This window comes from Drosophila mauritiana, chromosome 3R, assembly GCF_004382145.1.
Source record: "Drosophila mauritiana strain mau12 chromosome 3R, ASM438214v1, whole genome shotgun sequence".
NCBI classification, from domain to species: Eukaryota; Metazoa; Arthropoda; class Insecta; order Diptera; family Drosophilidae; genus Drosophila; species Drosophila mauritiana.
In genome coordinates, this window is record NC_046670.1 from 28,148,553 (window position 1) to 28,166,702 (window position 18,150).

Here is an 18,150-nt window from a genome sequence, read left to right on the forward strand (position 1 = left end):
AGCTCGAGTGGAGAAATTGGGCTGGACTCGAAGCGAAAAAGTGAACTGGCTCTTGAGAGGATAGATGGATAGATGTGGCATTCCAAGGGCTAAATTTCCTATAAATGTGTTCGGGGATATAGAACATGCCTGAATTTCAGTGTAAGAGCAAGGCACTTAAATACCTTTTTGTTTTATTTATTTTATTAAGACCTCTAATAAATTCAATGTAAAGTTTGTATTAGCCGAAATTAATGCTCATCAAGTCCGGACTAAATGGAGGGCCATTCCAGTTTCAAAGATAGCCCCCTGAAAACGCCAAAATGCACCAAGTTCGCATGTCAGCTGCTCGAATTTCCCGCCGAACCAATTAGAGCTCATCTCTGGCCCAAGTCAAAGTCAAATCCAAACAGAAGCAGCGTCCAGATGCAGCGCAACCCGACCAGTGTTCATAGATCAAGTTTACGCCATCGCCCGCATGGTCAACTAATTGGAAGTCCAATAAAAATGTCGGATCTGCAGGGGTACTGCGGATGGGGATGTGGATGTGGATGGGGTTGAGGCTGGGGATTGGGATTAGGAGGCCTTCGGGCAGTCAGCCAAAAAGCAACTCGAGTGCAAAGCCCACTAATGACTTTCTGCGAAAAGGCGGCTCTAAGCTGCTGCCTCACCAAATGCAGGCAATTGTGCATGACGAATGTGGCAGGAAATCTAGGGAATCCGGGGGAATCGAGGGGATTCAGGGGAACTCTGGGGCTTCAGGTCCTTCATGTTTATGACTGGACATTTGCGGTGACTGCGGCTGACCATTTAGTTGCTGCGGTAAACTTTCTTGCTCCCGGACACAAAATGGAGTTCACGTGGCCAACCGTAACTCAGTGAAACTATTAACTTGGCCGGCAGGGCATTTCTAGTGGCCAAAAACAAAGTTTTTTTAGGGGCGTCGGCTCATTTTATGACTGGCCCAAGAACAGAACGTTTTTAATTTGAGAAACAAATGAAAGTTTCCGAGTTTCCTAGGTTTTTATTTTATTTGGCTGTCTGTGCTTTACAACCTTTTTATGGTTCACTGTTCATTATTAGCGTCTTCTATGATCCGTACGCTCGTTTTCCTTTTTTGTTTTTCGCATTTTCCCATTTTGGTTGTTAATATTTTTGGACGCCTTTATGCCTACTTTTATGTTGCCCGACACCACCACCGCATGTCTGCCAACCCCGAACCCATCGAACCACACCCAAAAGTCGCCCGGACAAGCAAACGGAGAAGGATGCACTTTCCGCCGGACGATCGCCGCCTGCCTTCACCCGTACTCCCTCGAAGCGCCAGCCGCGCCGCGTGATTGATGACTTTTTTAACAGCAACGGCAACGGCAATGGAAATGGCAATGGCCATGGCCATGGAGCAAGTGGCGCGGGAACATTAGGAGGCGGCAGCCACATGGGCAACAGGCCGCTGCCCCAGCCCGGAATGGGCACCATCTCCAAGTGAGTACTCCAGAATGCCCATCATTTGTTTTCATTCCGAGCACAAAAGTTTTGATTTACCCGACCGCCCATGTGTAGTACCCTCGCGTTTCGTATTTTACCCATTTATGTGCGGCAGCTGCTTCCTTTGACGTAGTTGTCCTTTTTTCCGGCCAAGTCCTTTTTTGGCCGCCAAGTCCTTTTTTGCTTTTTAGTAATCATTTTTGGGAGCTGGCGCGCCGGAAGAGCTCTCATGTGGCTCGTTGGAGAGGACTCGCCTTTGATCTCTTTTTAATTTTCAAACATATATTTTTCGGTATGGCTATTGCTATTTCGAATCGCCGGGTTCAATTTGAAAGGAATGCAGCCGGAGCACTTCATCATTCCCCGCCTTTTCCGCCTGCGTTTGCGTTTGACAGGACAAACAGGATACATAGATAGAAGCTCCTTGGCATTGTCCCGGCTCAAGTGCCCTCTGGCACTGTGGGTTCTGTTTCGAATTCGTGTTCAAAATCCATTTAGTTGCCATTTCGAAGGCAGTTACATTGTCTAGACGCAGCATTTATTAAATGTTTTATGGTTGTGAACATCAAATTATATGGACAAATAAAAATCATAGAAGTTTCGGGGGAAATTGAGTCATGCCAGGCGATTTATAGTCAGGGAGTGAGGAAGCGAGTGTATACTCGTATTCCGTTGTGGAGACTAATCGAAAGCGATCCTCCCAAGAAGCACTTGAATTGGACAATTACCAGCCAGCATTTCCAGCTGTCCAGCTGTCCAGTGTAAGTGTTTGCCCACCATCCGTGCATAAATTACACGCTCAGGTGAGGCTCTAAATAAGGTAATAGAAGCCAATCGTAATCGCTGGATTCCTTCTCCTGCAAGACCCGGGATGAGCAAATAGCCCGCGTCATTTATCATTTGCAAACAAAGAGAAGCCCAAACATCAGGCCAATCAGGCAGCCGATCCCCGCCACACCACAGCAGACTATCCAGATCCCAGATGCCAGATCACAAATCACAGATCGCTGCATCCCGGGGAGCATAAATCACCAGGCACGTTCTGGCTTTTCTGGGATCCTCCTCAGTGGAACTGAGTCGAACCGAACTGGACCGAAGCGACGACTCCTGGGAGTACAAAATGATTGCCTGCTGATTGCCAGTGCGGCAATTACTCAATTTTGCACACGCGCATTATTTGTCTGTGTCGATCTCGTGGTGGCACGGCTGGAGGAGCTCAGTTGCCTCCCCAGATCGAATTGGACAGCCTAAATGGCCTTCCATGCCGCGGACTTTAATCAACGTTTATGTTAAACAATTTAAATTTATGGCAAAATAATGCGAGATCGCGATGACTGATCCCCCGCCTTTAATCTCTACTCCCTCCCCTGAACAGCAACTACGACAGCCCCTATCGCTCCACCTACAGCATACCCACCAGCTTGGGCATCAGACCTTGCCATCAGCAGCAGAACAACAACTCCAGCAGCTACAACAACAACAGCGGGGGCAACCTGCAAACGCCTGACTCTCCAAGGAGCACACGGAGTGCTCCCTGGCCGCGCTCCCAGCAGAGATCCCTCTTCGGGCACAATCCGTCGAGTCCGCGATCCGTAAGATCCGCGAGTACGGCAGGCGGTGGACTGCACCACCATCACAGCCACCACAGCCACGGTCACGGTACCAGCCACCATCCGCACCACCAATCCTCGTCAGCGGGAGCCACCTCCTCGACCACGCACCACCACCGTCAGCAGCGGGCCAGCTCCTCATCCGCCTCCCATCAGCAGCAGAGATACCGCTCCAGTTCCGTGGAGAGCCACTCCTCCAACGACTCGAGGTCCACGCGCAAGTAGGTCTTAGTAATATTACGAATTATTTTTAATGCAGAAAAGGCTTAAATTTAAGTGCATTTATATTTAACTTGAATGTCAAACCCATCAACCGTGATTACTGTATAGACTTCGGACCCGAGCTTGACCTTTCAAAGGGCATCAGGTCTGAATCCTAGGATGAAGTTAGATAAATGCGACGCGTGCGAATTTTATCGATCTAGATGCATTAAGGTCGTCAACACTTAATTAACTTTAGAAGGTTAAGTAGGTTGAGATAGAGTCCAGTATATGTGACATTTTAAGACCAACTAAGCCCTATCGACTTGGACATCCTTAGGCATGCGCCTAGTTTGAGTAGTTGGTTGAACTGATTAAATTTGTCTCCTTATCTTATCTGCAAAGATCTGAATTTCGCAAGGGAATTTGAATTTCCCAATTTTTATGCGTATCAACTTTGGTATTTTCACGTATCTTATCAAGGAACTTTTAGCAATTCGTTAATTTGTCGACCTTCGGAATTTGCAAATCATTATAACCTGAAATCATTCTAATTCAAGGCATAAGCACCGTCATCGCCGCACCTCAGATAATGAAAGCGAGCTTTCCAGAGGATCAGGTCGGTCCGGAAGATCAGGACGTTCGCATCATCGCAAGCACCGCCGTTCGCACCGGCATCGAAGGGACTCAGCCGGAGGATCCGATCACGACAGTACACGTGGACGCAGCTACTCCGGCCATCGCAGCTCCTCGATGAGAAGTGGAAGTGCCGAGCTTATAGACTCCACATCGCAGTGGAGGGAAGTGCAACGACGCCAGGCGGAAGCCAGTTTGGGCCAGAGTTCCGTGCAACAGGCAGCGGTTTCCAAGAGCAGCATGGTGGCCAGGAGTCTCCACAGCAACGATAGCCACTCGGACACCCATTCGCACCACAAATCCAGAAGGCACCGCAAAAACAAGTGAGTACAACCCAAAAGTAGCCAGTATACTTTATTTAGGATGGATCTCAATATGTATAATTAAATTATTATTTAAAAATTTTAAATAAAAATAGATCCCCATCGGAATCACGAAGCCGCATGTGGAACAGTGAGCTGGCGAAGCACCTACAATTCGATCTGGTGGACACGGAGGGCATGTCGGAGCAGCAGTTACGGGAGATTCCCTACACGGTGGTAGAGACCACTTCGAAGAGGTCCAACTCTAACCTGAAGATCCACAAGAGCAACAGCAAGAGCAGTGTGGGAGCCAAGAGTACGGGCTCTGGCAACACCATTACCAATGGTAGTGGATCTGGAAATGCGGGCCAGGCCAGGAATCGCGTCGATCGCATCAGGGGGTAAGTACTAGTTAACCAATCTATAAATTACTAATAGGTAAGGGGCAACCCTTAGAGTGGAACGACTTTCAGTTTTTGTTCTGATTATTTATCAGATCTCACTTAACTCATGTACATAATTGTAGACTTTACTATCAAAGCACGCATCCACACGAGGCCAACGGAGGTCCTGGAGCTGGAGGACATGCGCCGAAGAATGGATCCATTCGCTCGGCCAGCACTATATCTTCAAGGGAGTGTGAACGGAATAATGGTCTAGTTAGGTGAGTAAAGGAGATGTCTTTACAAATTTGGGAAATGAATGTGGATTTCCCAACTTCAGAATGATGTCCAGCATGAGCATGGGTGACTTTATCTCGCCCACTGGCTCCAATCTGAGTCCTTTGGAGAACTCGGCTCTGCGGGTGTCCCACGAGCACACTGACTCTGGACTGGGAGCCGATCAGGATTATGCATACTCATCGGAAAGGTAAGATCGCCTCATATCATATCATAATATTTATTAAGTATTTTACAAATTATTTTACCTTAAACTAACCTGCTTACTCTTTTACCATGTAACGCCTTGAACATTCCAGATCCAGCGACAGCACTCGCTATGGCACCAACAAATCCTCTGGCGCCTCGAGCGGATCGCACCGGAAGTCGGGCGGCAGTGCCGGCGGGAACTACAACAACCTGATGCAGCAGACCGTGAGTAACCAGCAACAGCAGCAGCGCTCGCTGTTCGCGCAGCAGCAGCGCCAGCAGAAGAGCACCTACAAATACGCCACCTCCTCGCCATCGTCCACTAACCCAGGGAGCTCCTCGGGACTGGCGCCCGTCCACAACGCGGGCTCGAGTTCCAATCCCAGCTCCAGCCAAAACCCCAACAGCGCTACTAACTCTAATCAACAGTCGCCGGCTAATCGCCTGCTCCACTACACGACCTTTGAGAACAACCAGTACAAGTTCAGTCTGAACAATGCGCTGGCCAAGAGCTCCAAGGGCGTGGTGAGCGGAGGAGGCAGCATTAGCAATCTGGCCGGCAACATGGTAACATCTGGTGGTGTCGGTGGTCCAGGTTCTCAAGGTGGTGGTGGTGCTTTCAGCCGGCAGCGCAGCTTCGTGGAGTGGCCCAGCAATCCGGCGTCGCCCTACTATTACCAAGGTCCTTCCACGCACGTGGCGCAGGTGAAGCGCCGGGATGCCAAGTCGGATATTGGGGTGCCCACCCGGCGGCTCTCCGGACAGAGTCTGACCAAAACGCAACTCCTGACGGGCGGCGGGAACTCGCAGTTAGCCAATGCGGGCTGTTATCCGTTGCACTATGCGAGCAGCAATGTTTCGGGCGCGGGCTACAATCGTCCCTCAGGTCAAAGATCAGGTGGCAACGGCTCCTCCTCCGGAGGTTTTGGCCTCCAGCCAGCCAAATCGGACCTCTTCTTGTCCTACATCCACGGCGGGGAGTACGAAAGACCCTACATTTACAACTACAAGATGCCGCAGATGCCGGGTGGAGCCGGGGCAGGAGCTGGAGCAGGACCAGGCACGGGAGCAGTGGGCTCCCCAAAACAACAGACCACCGCTTACCACATTTCTGGGTCGCAGACCGCAGATCCGCCGCCACCCCCTCCTCCTCTGTACGGCGGCACGGCGCCCGCCAACGACGTCATGTACTATCAGTTCGACAAAGGAGCCGCCGTCGCTGCCGGACCTCCTTCCACGTCGTCCTCGTCGCCGCCCATTGTCCAGCAGCCGCGGCAAACGGGCGGTCCATTAGTGTATCTGCAACATGGCCAGAATCCATCTGTGCCCGAGGTGCAGCAGTCAACTGTGAGTACGAAGTGCAAACCTGTCGCATGTCGATGTTGAATGTTGATGTTGATGTTGATGTGGATACGTCCACCTGCCCCTCCTCCTCATCTTCAGTTTGTGCAACTTGTCTTTCGTTTGCCACTCCATTGTGTTGCATGTTTGTGTTCCGCGCCTTAATTGAATCCGTATTTCACTGGCACTATCGCATCCCCAGCCAAGTACTTAGTGTGTATGGCATGATACTCCTCCTCCTCCTTTATATTTTCGGTTTGTATTTCTAAAGAGTACTAGAGTCTATGGCGTAGTGTGTATCCGTATTTGCACAAGTGTAATAAGTAACTGAAGCTTTTATGTTGATTATTTCGTAAGACCCATTGTGTGAGGGTTGAGGGAGTCGTGGGGGCTGTCCCCGTTTCCGCCAAATGAGGAATCCTTATCGCACACACACTCCACCCAAAGGACCTGTGTGTGTCTGGCCCTGTCGAAAGCCAGAAACGTTAACTTGCCGCTATCTCAGCTGCGGGTTGCTCTGAAATTTAATTAACTTAAATTTAAGGCGTGAGAACGCCACTTGGGAAGGGATCCTTTTCAGCGCTCGAATTTCAGTGGAATAGTTGGGCGAATCTTGGCCAGACATATGCCCATATATCCTAACTCAAAAGAATGCTTCGCAAAACTTTGCCCAATTTCACGCATGCCTAATTAACAACTGAAATATTCCAACTAATTTCTGCCGGAGCGCAAATAAATTACCCGAAAAATAAAAGGCCATAAAGACCCAGTAAAAACAAAGGTTTTGGCTAGCGGGGGCAATAAAAGAGAATAAATAATAAGCAACTATTTGCGCTACATTATCCAAGTTTATATAACAGACAGGACCTCCAGTCCTGCCTCCTCCTTGACTTCTCTTCTCTCCTGCTGCCCCCGAGCAAATAATTTCAGCCAGAGTTGATGGCACGAAAGCAGAAATACTTACCATTCTAAAATAAATTCTGGGCCAGCTTCCAAGCTCTCGACCGGGTCACACGCATGTGTGTATATCCTCCGGATACACACACATGCACGCGTTTTCGCATTTCCCAAACGGCAAGAGAAACAACAAGCGGGAGTACATAGAAACATTTTCGAAATGTTTGGCATAATTTTGCTATAAAATAAATTTTGCAAAATTGTTTTTCCTAAGCTGGGAAGCAGCTTAGTGAGGAGCGGCCAAGAACGACGACTACGCCCGAAATGGCAGCCAAAGCAACGACATCAGCAAGGACATCAAATAAAACAAGCAAATCAAAAATTATGACAGCACAGCAAGGGGCAAAAGCGGCCAAAGGAATATGCCAAACACGGGATCCTGCGGCAGGCGAAGGTACACTCGAAAGAATGACACATCCTGTTCGGTCTCTATTCACCCTGAAAAGCTGAGAACAAACTAGCACAGTATTAAGCAAAAACATTTCATTCCTCATTTAAAAACTGCATTTTAAAATTCCTCAGCACTTAGATACAATTACAGCATAAGTACATTTTATGTTCTATATTTCCTGTTTCTCTGAGTGCACTCGGATATGGGACTAGGGACACCATCTTGGCCAGGCCAAAGTGGCAAGTGCGCAGCCAGCGGCCAACAGACAAACGCCAATGCTGACAACCCCCAAAAGGGGCGGGCGGGGAAATGGGTAGGCGTGGCCGGGTTGGTGTCCTCGCCCCAAAAAGCAGTTAAGTCAATAAATTTACTGATTTAATGTGGCAAAAGTTTCGATTGCTGTTGTCCCTGCCATTTGCTGTGTTGTTTCAAGGGCTAGCAGTTTTCGCCGTCGGCGAAGAACACATCGGATGATGGTTTTGTCCCTGGTAAAACGCCTGCAGTTGTTATTATATCTATTGTCCGGACTGTTTCCGTTTTAGTAGCCCCAAGGAGCCGGCCACACTTGGCCAAATCCTAACAAATGCTAGATTAACACAATTGGCAAACAATAAGGCAACAAACTTATAGGCCTTAAAGCGATTGCTTATCGATGGAAGCGTCTTTCGTTTGAGAAGAAATGGTCACAAATTGATTGAGTTGTTCAGAAAATGGAATGGGCGTTTTAATTTAAGTAAACATTTGCGTATTTATCCAATTCGCTGTTTAATTTTCCCTCCGTTTTTTCAAGTTCATTAAAAAGTAAAGGTTAAAGGCCAAATAATATTATGACAGCCCCGGTCAACAGCATAAAATTTTAAATTTAGAAAACAATGCCCAGGGTAAACAATGACCGCAGCAAAAATGCATGCATCATAACTTTGAAAAAATGGCAAATAAAAAATGGGCATAAAAATATGAAATTGCCAATTGATTTATTGGCAGAAAACATTTTTCCATGTCAAATAGTGCGGAAAATGTACAAAGTGAGAAACAAAGGGAAACTTTAAACAAATACTCGTTTTTTTTATCCAGCATCCCGTGAATAATTTAATTATTCATCATGTAGGCAATTGAAAATACTAGATGGTTTGGAGGGGCGGCCCTTTTTCCGGGCTCTAAACGCCCTTTTGTCTTTTGTCCTGCAGACGGCATATGGCATATTTTTATGCGTTTTTATTTAAAATGTTTTATGCATTCGAGAAAAAAGAATAGGGCTGCACAACTGCTGGCGGAGTAGAAAAAATAGATCATCCTGGCGCTCGGGGGATGGCAATTATCTTTGATGGCGACAGTTGCCAGACGAGGTGGTGACCCATCCTTGGCGACCCACCCGATTCCGATTCGTCCCTGACATTGGATGCGACCCCCGTTCCGTTTTCCTCGGAGCCGCGTGTTAATGAACGGGGCGTTTGACACTGGGCCACATTTATGCCAGACAATTTGATGCATTAGCGTGTGTGTGTTGGCTGGCCATGGGCGTGTTTGCCCAATTAAGGCACACACACTCGCGCACACACACACCCATAAGCGGGGCGGAAAATTAATTAAATTCCTTGGCTTTGGCCGGCGCTCTTCAAGTTTGTTTATGCAATCTTGTACGTGTTTCCATTAGGCTACAATTCAAAGTTCATTATTGAATGGAAGTGGGCGAGGCCTAGCAGATAAACTTCCCTCCTGCGGCAACAAATACGATTTTCAAGTTGAATGCAATTTTAATTAATAGAAAATCAAACAAACTTTGTGTGTATACAAAACAAACTTGTGTTCTCCGGCAAACTTGTGTAGTTTGGCTACAAAAAGCATAAGCCGCCAGCACACAAAGGCCGAAAGCTTAAGTGAGTAAAGGATACTCAGGAACTCGAACTCGAACTCGCACTCATACTCATACTTAGACCCCTGAACCATTCGAGTGTGCTTGTGTTTGTACACCTTTCTGATTTCATTTACAAATGAATCTCACTGGCCGGCAGCCATTTCCCGGCGTTTTCCCCGCTCGTGTGCTTATGTGTTGACTTTTGGCAAAGAACTCGCCATCATAAAGGCATCAAATGGGCTTCAAGCGAACGTGTCTTGGGCCAAATTGAATGAGCTTTTAAGTGTATTGAGCCAGAGACAGAGCCAAGTCGCATTCAATGCGATTAGTTACCGCACATGTCTGCCACCTGAATGGCTTAATACCTTGCTTAAATGCAAATCGAAAAGTGCTTGCTTACTTACCAATATTTTTTGCTGGCTAGACTCGAGGCTTTAGCCAGCTAAAGAACAAATTAAAGACTTTATTCTTAAAGAGAGTTCCATTAGAGCATGGTAACTAACCTCTGGATCAACAAGGACTCAATCGCTATCCGCTGTGCAATCAACAGAAAACCGCAGGGCGTGTGGCGCATTTCGAATGGGTTAGGAAGAGCAATCCCCTGAAACCAGCTCCCAATTCCCAGTTCCCAGTCCCCAGCCCAATCCCCAGGTGCCTGCCCTATCCTGGCCACCTGTGCACGCGGTTTGATTCGAATGGTCAGCTGTTTGGCCGCCGGGGCTTTAGTTACCATTACCATTGCCATTACCATCGGCTTTGGCTTTGGCATTTGGCATTGTTGATTGGGGCCCTTGTTATTCGAGTATTTTGCGTGTAATTAAAATTGTGCAGGAGCCACACTGCAAATGATAAATTCATAAACTGGGGCAGGGGTATTTTCGCTGCTGTTTGTAAATTAATTAAAACACTGTAGCAGCATACATTGGGTTGATTTTGTCAATATTATCCTAATTGAAATATTATGTATCTAGTCGAAATTGTCGATAAACAGCATGTGTTTGTGTTTTGCCTGTGCCATTTATTATTATGATAAATTAGTAAGCCTAATATTGTGATAAACAACTGCGTAGATGAGTAAGTTGCATGCCCGTCTGTCCCTAAAACTACTGAACAATAGAGCGTGATTAGAGCCCTGCAAGAAAGCTAAACCTTGTTTGTATTTTCAACCTCACCACCCCCGTACTACAACCCCAAACCACCCCCAATTGGATTCGATTTGCGATCCCCGAAACCAGACGCACTCCTCGCACTCCTGCAGCGAGGAGGACGAGGCCATGATTGTCCTGGAGGCCCTGCAGATGGACGCGCAGACCACCAACGACGAGACCGAAGACACCGAAGACGATGAAGCCGCCGAGGCCGAGGACATGTTTGATGCGGATGCTCCTTTGATGTCCCCCACGGGCAGCCACAATAGCTCGAATAACAATAACAACAGCAGCGGCAGCGGCAGCAACAACTGCATCGCCAACAACAACAGCTGCGGCGGCGGCGGCATTCGTCAATCCAATCCATCGAGCAATATTAATTTCGATAATTGCAATGCGAATGTCTACTGTGGTCAGCAGGCAAAGCAACTAGGGCCAATTACCAGCGGCAACCAAACGTTAAATTGTCCCACATTGAACGCAAATGCAAATGCGAATGCGAACCCGAATCCGAATCTGAATCTGAACCCGAATCCGAGTAGCCACACCACCAATAGTCACTCCAGTAGCCAAGCGAATGCGAATCCCCCACCCAACACCACCAACAATATCACAGCAGCAACTTTAGTTGCAGGTGCAGCAGCAGCAGCAACTGGCACGGCAGCAACATCAGCTGCCACCAACCTGCAACAAAATCAAAACATTTCCTCCAGCTTAGAGATAATCCTTTCGCCAATTATCCAAAGTAGTCGACGGTAAGTTTTATTTTCAGTTCGTTTTCGTTTCGTTTCGGTTGCCGTTGTTCTGTTTGTTGAGTAGGTACAACCTATTTTCTGTTTTCTGTAGCTAACAAGAAGTAATACCGATACCGACCTCTGACCTGCATGCTAAAACCGAGAAACAACAGAAGTGACTTTTCCTTTAGATGGAAATGTATGCAATTTTTTTGCTACCCAGGTGGTTCAGCGTTGAGTTATTGTGTCTATCTGCTATTGTTACGGATTGCATTGAAGTTCTAGCTTTGAGATGTTGGCAAAAACATAATGAGTTGAAAGCCCTTTGTTCTGTTACCCCGATTCGTCCTCCCCTGCCAAGCATTAAACTTTATTGAACAGCGCGGGAAATTTAAAAGAACTCAACCCCAAAAACCAGATACACGACAGCTCCTTTAAGTGTGCGAAAACAAAACGAAACGAAAACATTATAAATTATGTATTAATGTGCCCGTTAGGCCTACGCAACGCGGAAATGTCGGGACCTCCCAGCTGCCAATTTTCAATTGCCTTTGGGCCAAGATAACAATCGACTTGGGGGCCAGGACAATGGCAAAGCCTCTCAGGCAAACATTCATTTTCATTTCAATTTCACTTGCCAGCTCCTTGCTTTCGTTCTGGATTTACATTTGATTTGACTGCCTTTCCCCATTTCCCCCATTCTTGTGCCTCGACATTTTTCCGCCTGGCGGGGCAGCACAGAAACGCACAAATATTTATGTAAGCTAGGAAATTCGACAGCCTCTTTACAAATGAATAGGTTAATGTCATCGGGGTGGAATCTGCTCTTTTGTTTACGAGCCCAACTTGGGGCAAATTGACTTTAAACATGTCAATTTAAATTTTGGGACCCCCACCCAGCCAGCCAGCCAACCCAGCAGCCCTCATTAACGGCCACCCGGAAAAGTATGCTATGGCAAACGTAGAAATATTACTCATACGCCGCATTGCACGCAGCCATTGAAGCAACAAAACGACAATTTCACAACAAATTAACCAGCCAGCCAACCAAACAGCCAGCACTCGCATATCCGAGTGGATGTGAAAGCCCGGGACATTCATTTCGAGCTGGGAATTGCAAGTAAATGACCTTCAAACTCGATAAGCGAAAACAAAACAGGCGAAAGTGCTAAAAATATACATAATTTTCAGCACACGAAGACAAAGGTCCCTCGCACATGCACACATGAAAATATGATAGGACACAAAACACATCCACAGTCACACATTAAAGTATATGTATGCGTTGCCGGGTGGGTAAATGATATTTCTGCCGGCTCGATGGCCCGATGCCAATGTTTCTGTGACTCCGACCCGCACATAAATACAAATTTCAACAAAACAACAGGCCACAAAACAAAAATAAACCCACAAAAAAATAAGCGATGAAAGCAAAAAGGCGCAGTGTTGGCAACAACAGGAGCAGCCAGTAAAAAGAACCAAAAAAACAACCAGGCTAGGCAAACATTTCATATCGTAGAAATACTTTGGAGCCAAATAAACAACATTTTGTAGAAGCACAAAAAAGGCATAACAAACAGTTGAAAGGGAAAATGGTTGGCCCGAGGGGCTTAGATGACCTCGGGTTACTCTCTATTTGATTAAGATAAATATTTGAGGTCAGCCAATATCTGGAAAGTATTTCAGTTGTTAGAAATCAAATGTGAATAGAAGGGCCTAATATAATAAATATCCAATGGTTAACAAATGTTGATAGATTTCAACAGTTTTGGAAGCTTTAAACAATATCCGACGGATGCTTTATAAAAATGACCTTGCAACACTTCACAACTTAAATGCAGTTCCCTTTGCAACACACAGCCCCAACTTGGAAAGGGTATTTCCACAAAGGGTCTGCGTGTTCGACCTTGGTACAACGACTGTTCTTGTTTTAGATTAGAGCCCCCGGTCTCCCAACCCCTTGGCCCCTGGAATTCGGCCATTTGGAGCCCATCGCGACTTGTAGCTAGGCCACACGCCACCAGCAACAAAGGGACTCGGGGAAACTTTACGCACTTTTGTCACAGAAAGAAAATAGAAAACGAAAACGAATGCGGTGGCGCAAGGAAAGTGCTGAAAATGTGGAAAGTGCCCGAGTGGCAATCGTAAATTTGACGCACATTTTTGCCCGAGGGCGGAGAGATAAGCTTATGAATGGCTATATAAAAACTCACCCCATTTCCACACATAATGTGGAGTGACTTTTTTCCAGGATTTCTTTTTGGTTTATGATTAAATTAAGTAATTATTTGTGGAGCGGCGCCAACTGAAATGATAAAAAGTATTCAATTTGTGGCAGTTGCTGCGATAAAACTGAATTTACTGCGGCCATAAACTGCGTGGCGGCACTTGAACTATATTTTTGTAAATTTATTTCGAATTGAAGAGCACCATAACGCATACGCACCGTAGTCGCTAGAACAAACTAACAAGCTATACTCACAACCACACACATACATAAACACATACGCATACACTTACACTCACACCACTTACATTGCCGAGCACTAGAGAACTTAAATGAGAAAATCGAATCAACAAGGAAACTTTTTCTAACATGTGCAAATATTTTCTCTCTTTCTCCCCACCCCCAAACACCCTCTTTTCACCCCACTTTTATTTTCATGCCATGCAAATGCAACTACTACAAAACTACAATGCAAACGGCAGAGCGCAATTGTAAGCGAAATGAGCACAGAGTTGTGAGAATTAGCTAAATTTAATTTGCAATAGCCAAAGCCCGCCGACCATGCCCCTGCAGCAGGAGTAAACTGCTCCTCGAACCCGCCGCCCACTGCATTCTGCAAACTTTGGTTGCAGCAACAGCAGCAGCAGCAGCAGCAGCAACAGCAGCAACAGCAGCAATCCCAACAGCAGCAACTCTACGAACAGCAGCAGGCTTGGCTCTAGAAAAGAATAAACACGCACAACGTGTAAGTGGAAAGTTAAATGGAAACTACATGTGCGGGTTCAACATCAACAAAGCAGGAGCAACAATAAACAACATTTAAAAGCCGCTGGGGCAGAAGTTGGTCCAAAACTTTTCGCCAGCACGTTGCGTTTGCAAATTAAATGCACGTTATGCCGACATGTAAATAGATAATGCTGTATATAGGCACGTTGGGACAGGGAAACTTAATCGAGAAGTGAGCAGGCCCAGTAATCTTAAGACGCGAATAATCAAAAAGCCAAAAAAGCAAATGTATCTCACAGATAAACAACAGCAATCGGGGGCCTGTGGGCGGCAGGATGAGAGCAGAAAGCTGAAAGCAGCATAAAAGCAAAAATAAATTGTGCGTTAATGATAAGCGGCGCACATTTCAGCGGCATAAAATTTATTAAAATATGCGCACAAGGCAGACAGCGCGGAAAACTTAGCAAAGCCGGGCCCCCAAAAGTAGGCAGCACAAACAGAGACCCACGCAGACACACACACACACACACACATGCTGGAAAAGGACTTCTCCCGGAAATCGTTGGCGATAAATATAAAATTTTATTGTTGTGCTCCGTATCTGGCCGAATCTGTATGTGTGTGTGTTTGCGTGCGCCTGGAAGTAAATTAAATATACGTTTTTATTAACTACTAAGAACCAATTTGATACGCATTTAAATAATGCCTCTTACACAAGAGCACACACAAGATTATGTAAAATTTAATTTTACTGCAGCCAGCGGCAGCAGCGAGAAAAGCCAAATAAATGTAGAAGCCTAAATGTGTATGTAATTTAAATAAAATATATGCGTAGAAGAGAAGGATACTCTAGTGTAGCCCCGAACTACTTACTTACTTATGCCAACAACGTCCAACAATTTCAATAATATTTACGTAAGCGAACACTTTCGACCATATACGTTAAGCCCCATTTAGCTTAGTTTAATCATTTGCAACTAATTTAAGTCTGTCCGTCCGCTGGTTGACCTTCTCGACCTCTGTGACTCCTGAATTGTGTAAATATCCCCTCTGTTAACAAATATTACTCAACAATTTGTGCGGTCAACGAATACGGAATGCATATGACCCATTATCGATTAAACACTTTTACAATCTACTGCATGTGGGTGCAAACTGCAAACGAAAAGGAAACATAAATATATACGATTAAATGTCTCTAACAAGATTTTACCATGAGTGTGTCACTTTTATATAAATATATATATATAAATCTAATATATACAATAACATTACAAGTGAAAAATAAACTGCAAGCGACATTTTATACAAACATTCACAAAGCAGATTTTTATTCGTTTTCCGGGGGCAGCCATCTGTGCTATCTGGGGCTATCATAAAAAATCCACCCTCGGGGGCACTTCAACTGTAAGGAAACAGTAAAAGCATGGTCCTTTGATAAGCGAGTGGACAGGATGGCCAAGACAAGAGGGCCAAGTCGAGTTAGCCAAAGCCAAGCGATAAGATGCCAGGAGACAAAGGCGCCAGCGAAACTTTCAAGTCGAAAGTCGAGTCGTGGACAACAATGCGAAAGGGTCCTGCGAAATTAGCCAGCTTACGCGGAACAAAGAAAGGCTCTCACGAATTATGAATGGCCTTGCATAAGTTCGGCTCAAGTGGCCAAACTACCTCGAGGTCAGATATTCGGGCTCCACTACAACTTGAAGTGAAAACTGCGCTTGGATCCCTTGAATTATGAGTCAGCTAGCTATTAAACACTTTCTTTTTCTGACAGCATTGCTTTCTCGTCCAACGAAGTGCTAAGCTAAGCTGACTTTAATCACTGAATTAATTCTGAGACCCACCACCTCGAATTAAACCTCAGCCATCCTGGAAATAAACTACAAAAACTGTCAATTCCATATAACACTAAAGTAAAGGCAGTTCCACACGCATACACACAATTTTTTTAAATTGTTACTTACGTTTAGTATTTTAAGCACATGAAATCTCGTGGATAGCCAAAGTCAAGTCGACATACTCAGGAATCTCAGATCAGATGGCTTCCCAGAGTAAGAACAGTGGGTTGGCCAACAAGGTGACCACGGTGGTGGCCACCAATGCCTTCGGCGCTGATGTTATGACCGAGATCAGCTACACGGACGCGAAAGTGGTGGGCAATGGCAGCTTCGGCGTGGTCTTCCAGGCCAAAATGGTGCCCAGCAACGAAATGGTGGCCATAAAGAAGGTCCTGCAGGATCGGCGCTTCAAGAACCGGGAACTGCAAATCATGCGCAAGCTGCGCCACGACAACATCATCACCCTGAAGTGGTTCTTCTTTTCAAGTGGCGAGAAAAGGGACGAGGTCTATCTGAACCTGGTCATGGAGTTCTTGCCGGAGACCCTGTATAAAGTGGAGCGGCAGTACGCACGGGCGAAGCAGACCTTGCCCGTGAACTTTGTCCGACTTTACATGTACCAGCTGCTGAGGAGCATGGGGTATCTCCACAGCTTGGGATTCTGTCACAGGGACATCAAGCCGCAGAACATGCTCCTCGATTCGGAGACGGGTGTGCTCAAGCTCTGCGATTTCGGCAGTGCCAAGCAGCTGATCTCCGGCGAACCCAATGTCTCCTACATCTGCTCAAGGTACTACCGTGCGCCCGAGCTGATTTTTGGCTCCACTGACTATACCACCAAGATCGATATGTGGAGCGCCGGGTGTGTGATGTCGGAGTTGCTGCTGGGCCAGCTCATCTTCCCAGGGGACTCGGGAGTGGACCAGATTGTAGAGATCGTCAAGGTTATGGGCACTCCCACCTCGGAGCAGCTCCATGACATGAATCCGCATTACAAACAGTTCAAGTTGCCGCAACTGAAGCCGCACCCCTGGTCCAAGGTGTTCAGGATTCGCACACCGGCGGAGGCCATAGATCTGGTCTCCAAGATGCTGATATACTCGCCCAACGCCAGGGTTTCTCCGTTGATGGGCTGTGCCCATCCGTTCTTCGACGAGCTTCGTCAGGATCCACACCAGCAGCTGCCCAACGGCAGGAGCTTGCCGCCGCTGTTTAACTTTACGGACTATGAGAAAACCATCGAGCCGGATACAATGCCGCTGCTGCTGCCGCGGGCTCAGGGTTCCAACAACACCAAGGAGCCAAGTGCTGCCCAAAGGACCCGCAATACAGCCGGGGAAGAGAGCCCTCGGAAAACGGAGGACAGCCAAAAACCGGCGACAGCAGCGCTCTCAAAGTCCCCGGGACCTTTGGGCAAGGCGCTCGGATCCCCGCCAGGCTTTTTGCAACACGACTTGGGAAACGGCGACCATGTGGCTGTGGGCACCATGCCAATGGAGCCCCTGACCCTGGAGCAGAACCACTTCGCAGCAGAGAACTATGCAGTCGACGAGGATGCCGAGGATAATTTGGACGAGGACATCGGTGATGAAAACGACTATGACGACGATGACGATGATGGGCAGTGCAATAGCACCTACATCAGCGACGACATGGAAGACGCCTCCGAGTCGGATAACGACGAGTTCGAGGAAGAGGATGAAAACTAAATTGTTTCTTAAAGGGGCTTTGGGTCTTGATTTGACCGCACAAACAGACAATCCCTTGAAAATATAGCATTAATAGTAAGATTCAAAATTGAAGCACAGGAAATGAAACAATAAAATTGTTTGTCCTTTCAATAGTAAT

At 46.7% G+C, this 18,150-nt stretch overlaps 2 protein-coding genes across 10 annotated transcripts in view; both read left to right on the forward strand.

Moving 5' to 3' along the window:
- LOC117144596 (band 4.1-like protein 4A) overlaps positions 1-15,676 on the forward strand; it is a 63,853-nt gene extending 48,177 nt beyond the window's left edge. Inside the window, exons 9-18 of one of the 9 annotated variants that reach the window (XM_033309876.1) lie at positions 1,222-1,464; positions 2,843-3,298; positions 3,839-4,237; positions 4,333-4,617; positions 4,743-4,880; positions 4,940-5,086; positions 5,196-6,432; positions 10,865-11,532; positions 14,221-14,229; positions 14,284-14,393. In XM_033309876.1, the coding sequence (XP_033165767.1) occupies positions 1,222-1,464; positions 2,843-3,298; positions 3,839-4,237; positions 4,333-4,617; positions 4,743-4,880; positions 4,940-5,086; positions 5,196-6,432; positions 10,865-11,532; positions 14,221-14,229; positions 14,284-14,320 (3,619 nt within the window). In that variant the 3' untranslated portion in view covers positions 14,321-14,393. Of the gene's footprint in view, positions 1-1,221; positions 1,465-2,842; positions 3,299-3,838; positions 4,238-4,332; positions 4,618-4,742; positions 4,881-4,939; positions 5,087-5,195; positions 6,433-10,864; positions 11,537-14,220 lie in introns of those variants that run through there. The other 8 variants (XM_033309878.1, XM_033309883.1, XM_033309884.1 and 5 more) reach the window with 8 other exon arrangements.
- A 618-nt stretch (positions 15,677-16,294) lies between these two features.
- LOC117144597 (putative glycogen synthase kinase-3 homolog) lies at positions 16,295-18,150 on the forward strand. The gene has a single exon (XM_033309886.1). It carries the CDS (start codon positions 16,503-16,505, stop codon positions 18,009-18,011), a length of 1,509 nt encoding a protein of 502 aa, XP_033165777.1. The 5' UTR covers positions 16,295-16,502; the 3' UTR covers positions 18,012-18,150.